The 9,018-nt window shown below is 39.0% G+C and overlaps 2 protein-coding genes across 2 annotated transcripts in view; both read left to right on the forward strand.

Moving 5' to 3' along the window:
• Window positions 1–656: 656 nt before the first annotated feature.
• LOC140936614 (peptidyl-prolyl cis-trans isomerase B-like) lies at window positions 657–5,982 on the forward strand. Its single transcript, XM_073386110.1, has 5 exons — window positions 657–989; window positions 2,403–2,463; window positions 3,460–3,495; window positions 4,734–4,918; window positions 5,570–5,982. The coding sequence occupies exons 1-5, from the start codon at window positions 780–782 to the stop codon at window positions 5,705–5,707; spliced, it is 630 nt and encodes a 209-aa protein (XP_073242211.1). The 5' UTR covers window positions 657–779; the 3' UTR covers window positions 5,708–5,982.
• Window positions 5,983–6,675: 693 nt separating this feature from the next.
• Window positions 6,676–9,018, forward strand: part of LOC140936615 (peptidyl-prolyl cis-trans isomerase B-like) — a 3,413-nt gene continuing 1,070 nt past the window's right edge. Inside the window, exons 1-4 of the mRNA XM_073386111.1 lie at window positions 6,676–7,392; window positions 7,800–7,860; window positions 8,331–8,363; window positions 8,534–8,718. Coding sequence (XP_073242212.1) covers window positions 7,195–7,392; window positions 7,800–7,860; window positions 8,331–8,363; window positions 8,534–8,718 — 477 coding nt within the window. The 5' untranslated portion in view covers window positions 6,676–7,194. The remainder of the gene's footprint in view (window positions 7,393–7,799; window positions 7,861–8,330; window positions 8,364–8,533; window positions 8,719–9,018) is intronic.

A 9,018-nucleotide genomic window follows, 5' to 3' on the forward strand; every position in this document is an offset into this window, starting at 1 on the left:
TGCAAAAGAAAAACAAAAATAAATAAATAAACAAAAAAACAAAAACCTCCTCTAGTCTTTCCACCAATAGTTTTCCCTTTTTTCCGAGGAATTTAATAGTTATCATGATCAATCCGTATAAGTGGCGAGTACGCGAAAATAAGAATGAAACGACTGATGACATAGTGAGCACCATTTAGCGAATGGTAATTTGCTTTTTCTGGAAAAAGAAAATCAGTCTCAGTTGGCTCTAAAAGATATCAGTAGACAGATAAGATGTGCTCAAAGACGTGCACAGACCGTTTAATTTCTTTTCTCATTTTCCTGCCCCTACCCCTTCAATACCTCTCCTGCAGTTAAACGTGCGATTAGATACCACTGATTACCCTGCGTACCAGAGACTTTTCCTGCAGCCTGAGATGTGTCCCATGTGTTGAGGCATCCCTCCGCACGCAAGGAAAAACATCTGGTACTCAGAGAAGCGACTTCTTCCCCTTTCCTTTAAAAAAAAAAAAGAGAAAAGAAAAACGCCAAATCACAGGTTACTTTCATACGCGCACACGAAGATCTCTACAGAAGATCTCTAAAATGTTAAGTTTAGCAGGGCATTTGAAGACTGTGAGTGTTGCGTTACAGCAGGCTGGTCAGATGAAACAATCCTCAATTGATAACACAGAGGGTTTATTCATTCCAGATATGTGTACGTGGCAGCGAATATGAGACCTACGCATTCACTTCTGCACCATCACTCTGGTTTTCGAAAGGCTTGCTAACTTGACGATCAGTGTCTGGCTTTCAAAATGGTTCTTCTCCTTCTTGCCACCATCTACTACATGAACGCTCTTTTCGTGCCGTTTGTTGTTAGCGCTGATTCCGATACACTGGTCACAAACAAGGTATATCTTGACATCAGCATTGGCGAGCAAGAAAAAGGAAGAATTGTTATTGGGTTGTTCGGGAAAACAGTTCCTCGAACCGTAGAAAACTTCAAGGCCCTTGCTTCCCACGAGGTACGTTTACTTCTTAAACTCATAATAACCGATAGCCGGCGAATACAATCGCCTCTCAAGTTGCTTCTCGTCGCTGGGACGTTCTTGTCACGAGTTGCGATCGCTGAGAGGCTGCTGCATTCGTAGGTTAGGGAGCTGAACGATCGATTAGGTTAAAATCTTCTCAAAATCATTCAAAAAGTATGTGAAATATCCGGACTTTTGCCTTTTGTAGAATGGAAAAGAGAAGTGAGGATGATTTACGAGCAGTCTTGATTCTTCGACCTACCTCTCCTCTGTATCTAATATCCTGCGAGCAGAGCCGGGTTTGTCTCTTGCATGGCTTTTAGCGTTTACGAAATTGTTCGCGTCGCTTGCCTGTCGCGTAGTTGGTTTATTTACGCGACTGGCGACGCGAACGACTTCGTAAACGCTAAAAGCCCGGAGTAGTCAATCGATAAAAATCGGTAGCAATCAAGTGATTTTTATCGATTGATACCGAAAATCGGTGAAAATCGATAAACTAAATTGCTCTGTCAAATGGATATTATCGACTTTTCATGATTTTATCGATTTATAACGGAAGTCCGCCATTGTTGTTTTTTGGCATGAGTTAGATAGTACAGCTGAGAAAACACATCCACGAATATCAACTTCGAGGATCAACTGCTCAACAAACATGAAAATGAGACATTTGGAAACTATCACACACGCAAATTTCTCTCTAAAACTCTTCGTTTGGTACATAATAACAAAAATTCTTTTTTGGCGCGTTGGGAATCATTATCATTTAGAAATACAGTCATCTCCCGATAACTCGAACATTCCGAGTAGGAAATTCGCAAAGAGTTCAAGTTATCGGGAGTTAGAAGCAAATAACCTAAAATAAGGAAATAAGCATATGGTTGGGGAAGGAATGCAAGTATCATGCTATGTACATTTCACTTCAAGGGCAGCAAAAAACTTGAGTATTAAATATTCATGATCAGGGCTGGACACTGCATTTGAACAAGATTGACAAAGAAGTACAGGCAAAGAATACGCGGCAGTTTTGCAATAAATTCAGTGTCTCATTGTCGACGTTTTTTTCGACTTGTTACGCTTTAAAACATAGTTCGAGTTATCGAGGGTAAAATTAAATAAAAATCATTTGTAGGGAAACAAAACTTACTTTGGCCGCGGGTTACCGGGATGTTCGAGTTTTCGAGAGTTCGAGTAACCGAGTATTCTATGAAGGAAATCCAGGGAAAATTGATTTTGGCTCGAGTTAGCGCGAGGTTTGAGTTAGCGAGAGTTCGAGTTCTCGGGACTCGACTGTATATTCCTATTCTTAACGTGACTGCTCGCCACATACACCAAAAAACCTACCTGAGTTCTCCCTACGCTAATAAAAAAGATTCATGTCAAATCTGTTGTTTTGGTTTTACTTTGTAGTACGGCTTTGGCTATAGGGGCGCAATTTTTCACCGAGTGATCAAGGACTTCATGATACAAGGTTTGTTTTATAATTTGTGAGTAGTTGATGTATCGTCCAGAAGAAAGGAAAGTGTGATTTTACAAGTTAACGGTTAGTTTATTATGGGGATATTCTTGTTTAGAGACAGAAGTTTGGGCAGTGAAACAGTCTCAGAATTTGTCTCTCTACCCTCTCTAAGCTTTGCGTTTTTGAAATAGCAAAAAACCTTTTAAAAATATATCAAACACGCTCTTTTATGCTTAACGTGAAAAGCACTACGTCTACAAAACCTCTCAAGAAAAGGCCCTGATAATACGCGATAATACAGACAGCCCCGTAGCCAAAAAAAAAATGCTTATCACGCTATACATTTATTTCCATACAGTCTTTGGCTTTATGATAATAATTATCCAAAGAATGCGGTATTCTATTCCCATGGTTTCAAGAGCTAAGGATTCCTTGGGAACAGGGGTGCCAGCCGCCTGCTCTAGTATCCCAGGAAGACGGTAATGTAGAAGCTCATGGTGAAAAATCATCTGATACCTACACCCTTGCACACATATACTGCTGATATAAATTGAGACCATTTGCTTAGGTTGTTACACTTGATTTACTCATGTTCGTGATACCACGTTCACCATGTAAAATTGCACTTTTCTTACAAGCTACGTAGCTCTCCTGGTTTACTTGGATAACCTCACAAAATTGATAAAAAACCAAGAAATGTCGACTCAGAAACCATGTGTAACAACAAATATGAACGAGTCACGTGACTAACCTCAAAAAATCTTTTCCAGATTAATTTTTTGCGACCCTGTTGTGTTTTGAAATATCGCGGTTGCCACGGTAACCCAGGTAAGCCTTCTGGGATAACCTTTTAAAAAGTTTTAAAAATCTTTCTTGTTTCTCGGCTTGACTTTGCTTTAACTTGCAACGAATTCCTAGGGATTTGATGCAGGATTTGGTGATAATATCGCTTTTAGGTCGATTGAGGAGTTAATCTCTTCTTGCTTCGTTTGCTTTTTGCCATTGCAGGTGGAGATTTCAGTGACAACGGTGAAGGATCTGGATGTAAGATGAATTTTTCTCTCCTACTTATCTACCTAATATTATCTTATTTCATCACTTATTGGGGTTGTTTAACCTGCTAATTTTGTTTCTTCAACCGGCTGTATCTGTTGTGGGGCGGACAACAAAACTTTCACGATAAATTGGGGTGGGGAAGGTGGGGGGGGGGGAGGGGAGGGGGGGGCTTGAGACGTTAAATTGTAACGTCTTAGGTTAACCTTATCGTTGTATGTAAGACCGTGAAGAAGGAAGGCCGTGCCTTCCGAAATATTGGTAACAAAAAAAGTATATTCCTAACAGTAAAATCAGCTTTGCTTCTTTTGTTCGATATTGTCGGAAAATGCACTATTTAGCCACGTGCACTATTCAGTTCGGACTGGTAAGCATTTCAGAACTGCATCTAATCAGGGACGTAGCTAGAATTTGCCAGAGGTGAGTTCAGTCTCCCAAATCAACTATCCCGTCTCTCAAATCGTTTTTACACTGGTGACTTGATTAAATTTCCAGTCTTTATCAATATGGTGAATTAATAATCAAATCTCTTAGTCTTGGGAGCCCGTTCTTCAAGTAGCAGTTGTAAAATAAAGAGAAAACATTTCCTTTTGAGTCTTTGAAAATGGAATTACATGGGAAAACGCACCTTTTTTTTTAGCTATCCCTTATTTACCGTCTCCTCTTTCATTGCTTTGTTTTTCATTCCTTTTTTTTTTTGACATTTTTCCTTGTGTTATGGCGTAAAGGTAGCCACGCCTCTACTATTTGACAAAAAGTAAATTTTTTCCACTCAACTTGACTTCATTTTAAGTGTTTTATTTTTTTACTTGCGTCTAATACAAAATTTGGACTTTTTTGGAAACAATAACCGATCCTTTTCTTTCTCTTTATTTTGCCTGATTGTTTCTTTGTTTTCGCCTACCCAGTCTTTCTATTATCCATGGTGTTTCTGACTATGTTTTAAGGGAAATGTACCAGAGCTAGACGAAGACGTCTAAGTGTTTTTTTTTGTTCGTAAGTGTAACAGAATTGGGTTACAACTGGGTTGGAAATTTGTCAAGATCTATTCTTGGTCCTTCATCAGTTTGTAGTCGAGACGATCTAAAACGACGCCATTCGGCAAGCAAATAGTCAGCTACCATCTTACATTTCTTCTTCTGTGTGTTATCATTGTCATCATTATAAGCAACGACTGTTCAGGTACGTTCTAATACTGTAATTATCTCACTCCTTTGTTACATTTTCAGCTAAAAGTATTTATGGAAAGTACTTTGATGACGAAAATTTCATCCTGAAGCATTATGGGCCAGGTTGGGTGTGTATGGCTAATGCTGGAAAGGACACTAACGGTTCGCAGTTTTACATCACATTAGTCAGGACAAAATGGTTGGATGGAAAGCACACATGTTTTGGCAAAGTTCTTGAAGGAATGGTTAGTCAAATAGGGTTTTGTGTTTTATATGATAAAACAATTGTTTTCGTGTCATTTAGAATTCCTTCATTTAAAGGCACCGTTAGAATTGCTTGGAAAATAAAAGCATTTTAGAAGAGTCCTCAGTAGCCTGTGAACAGGCTTCTTAATAGGAAAAATTGGCGGAGATATAAAGAGGGGAAAAGGGACGCAGATCCTCTACCCCATTCTCCCAGTTCTGCCCACGCCGTCTACTCGTGATTTTCAGTCTTCTCCCATCTAAACAGAGAGCCACTTCACTTAGGTTTTCGTTTTCAGTCTCAACGATGGTCATCGAATTATGCATTAAATATTTACCACTATTTGTTATTTCGTACCCTGAGTATTCTCTTTTTGAAATCCCACATTTTTTCCCTTGCTCATTGCTCAGCAATTGGCCAGAGTTCGACGCAACCTTCTTCGCGTTAACAGCGCAAGAAAACTTCTTTTAGCCAGGTTCACAGGCTATCTTAGTAGCCAACAAAAAAATCTCAATTATTTCGTATAACTTTGAATACCCCCGGGACAGAACAAGAAATATATATAATAATCATCATCGACGTTTAACTGATACAATCACATGAAAGGAAAATTAATGAAAATTATTTAATATATATAAAATTGTCTCGGCAGAAAATCGTAAAAGAAATCAGTGAATTGGAGACGGATCAATCTGACCGACCTAAAAACCAAGTGAAGATCACAGATTCAGGCGTGGTAGAGGGCTTCAACTGGCCCTTTACAGTTCCAAAGAGTGGTGTTCTTGTTTAGTGCCACAAAACACGTGCTTTTTCAGTTGTTATCGTTATTGTTGTTTTTTGCGCTATTTTCTTTGCCTAGGAAACAGCATCTTATGGCTATCATGGGGAGTACATTAGAGTTCCCTTTAGTGATATAGTGTTATTTACTGGTTTGAAATTTCAAAGTATAGATGTATCATATAGGCTTGCTTAGCTAGTGTAATATCACATGATTTGTTGCATTGTGTAGTGGAAAAGTATGGAAAGATGTGACAACGTTTCTTAATAAAGCAAAGGAAAACTGTTGCTGCGTTGTGGTTCTAGCCTGTGCTAGGCTCTCAGATAGTATAGTGGGGACGTATTAAAACGAGCAAGCGAAAACAAGACGCACGCCACTTGGGAAAGGGGCGCGTTTTTCGCAGTTCTTTTTACTGAACGACTTTTCACCACTATCTCGGAGCATGGAACAGGCTAGTGTGGTTCATACAGTTAAATAAATATCGCAATAATTTACTGCACTGCTTTTACTGCAGCCGCACTTCCGTTTTCGCAACTCTATAGCTTGTAGCATACTCTCGGGACAGGGGTGGGGAGGGAAAAGAACACGAGCACTCGTTTTCTTCATATACCTACTCGCTCCAGAGGGCTTGTTCACAAAGTTAGCAACTCTAAACATTTTTTGCATGTGTAGTTCATACGCTTGAGTTTGGGTCAAAATCCTTTTATGTGACAGTTTTTTACTAAAAATATGAAAAGAAAAGTTCCCTTGGAGAGTTCGTGTCGGCTTAACCGGGGAAGGATTAGCTCAGTCTGTAGAGCGCTTGACTGCAGAGCGGGAGGTCGCGATTTCGATTCCCGGGGCCGGACCATTACTCAGGGTCTTAAAATAACTGAGCAATGAAGGGTACTTCCTTCGCACAGCAAACAGCTAGACTTTCGCGAGGCTCAGATGACCACGTAAAATGGCGGTCCCGTCTCCAGAAGGAGACGTTTGGAGACGTAAAAAAAGTGTCCCCAATTAGCACTTTCTTGCTTAATATATTGACACTCCAACAAAGTGCATTTATTATCATTATTATTTTTAACGCAGGTTTTTCTGTATCTGACATTCACTGTTTACTGAATTTTTTAACACTGATCATGGCTCGGCTTTGGCTTTTGACTCAGGCGGTGATAAGTTTTAATTTCGGGTGACTGAAGCGAGTCGCGACTCTCTGCGTGCGTTCCCCACACTCGCATCTAATCTTTTCTTGCTTCAAAACTCAAAAATAATATCCATTAAGCGCAGAAGTCTGGGGACGACTTAAAAGCTGGTAATTGTTTAAATGGAAAAATACCTGCTCATAACAAAGATCCGTTGTTTCTCGTCAACTTAACCTTCCAATGGCTAACGTGATCTGTGACACGTGTTATTAAATCTTAATATCTTCTTTATTTCCTTGTCTTGTAAAACTGCCTTACTTAGAGAAAAACATTTTAAATTTTTTAGTTAGGTTTTGAGACCAGATCATCGTGACCATGATTTTAAAGGTTTCGTTGTTTTGCCTGTTAAATATGGCGATGTTGGTGAAAGCGGACCCAGACACGACTGTGACTCGGAAAGTTTTTTTCGACATTGGCATCGGAGGACAGCCCGCCGGTAGGATTGTCCTCGGTTTATTTGGCAACACGGTTCCCAAGACTGTCACAAACTTTGTATCTTTAGCGGGAAACGAGGTGAGGTTATTCCCTTCTGTCTCATAAGTTACTTAGGAAAGGGAATATTCTTTCCTTGAAGTTCATCATGTTTGGAAATTAGTCGTCACTTTGCAACGACAGTCTTTTACGAAACTTAGGAAATTAAATAACAATGAATGAAAACATTGAGACATATTCGCTAATTCCATGTATGTAAATTACACATGAATTACAGGGAACTGGGCGGCAGAAAAACAATTCATTAGCTATTCTGTTTGTCCTTCTCAGTTATGGATTTCCCGGAATCAAACAAAAAATGCGTTATTTTAAAATTTCATTTCTTCCCTTTTATCCATTTTAAGCAACACGCCTCAGTCTCTTATTTCGAAAGGTTTTTTTGACCAATTCTACTTACTAAATGTGATTTTTCTAAATCTGTTTTTTAGTATGGCTACGGTTACAAAGGAAGTACTTTTCACAGAGTGGTAAAAAACTTCATGATTCAAGGTATGTTGAAATTTGGATCTGATTTGTAAGAAAAGCAGTCATACTAAATTATGTAGTTATTTTGATGTTCATTCGGGCTTATGTGTTAAGCCCAATCGCGGGTTTAAATTCTAAATAAATACATTTCAGTTAGCTCTAACCGATCTTTGAGAAACTGCACTCAAGCGATTTACATGGAGTTTTCATATCTTTTGGGAGCCGCCTAAAATGATGTCACATACTGAACGGAAATACAAAAAAGCAAAGTAAGTCCGTTCACACTGATTTCGTCGAAATAATTAATGGTGAAGAAGGCAGATTATTAAATTAGTTCCAAAATGGTTCCTGGGTGATGATGTTTGGGTATGATGTGTTAAAAAATTGACACTCTAATACATCTTTTGTCTTCGCTTATTTAGCCGTCAAATGCGAATATAACCGTATTTGCAAGTATTCAGAAATCATTGCGGATTTTTTTTTCTTACTTTTAGGAGGAGATTTTACCAAAGGAGATGGTACAGGAGGTAGGTCTATTCTACTTTTTACTGCCAGCTAGTTTTAATGTCTGTCTCAAAAAATGCATTGTAACGTTTATTACGATGTTTTGTTCATTCCAACGCCCTTGACCATTTTCTGTTTCATTAGGATACCGAGTGGAATTAGTACTCTGAGATTACTGTCGATATTTTTCTAGGTTACAGTATTTATGGAACAAACTTTAATGATGAGAATTTCGATGTGAAGCACTTTGGTCCAGGCTGGTTATGTATGGCAAATGCTGGCAAAAATACTAATGGATCACAGTTCTACATCACAACAATCAAAACACCCTGGTTAGATGGAGAACACGTGTGCTTTGGAAAAGTCTTGGAAGGAATGGTAGGTGTTTGAAGAGATTGCTGCTTGTTTTTAAGTCGAAACACTCTTAAATGTACACACTGTAGACCAAGCGAAAGTGTCCATCACGGGAAGTCAGATATTACTGCCCACTAGACGGAATATAATGGCGCACTTCATACCGCTTAAAGGGGCTTTACTTCATGGTGAGATCGGCATTTTTTGGTCAAAGCTGAGCTCAAAATATACTCCTCAGCCATCTTTCCCTCATACTGGAAACTCTAAATCAAAGGTAAATGATTAGAAATGTATTTACCGGGGGAACTATACAACGAACGAACA

The sequence above is a fragment of the Porites lutea genome, chromosome 5, assembly GCF_958299795.1.
Source record: "Porites lutea chromosome 5, jaPorLute2.1, whole genome shotgun sequence".
NCBI classification, from domain to species: domain Eukaryota; kingdom Metazoa; phylum Cnidaria; class Anthozoa; order Scleractinia; family Poritidae; genus Porites; species Porites lutea.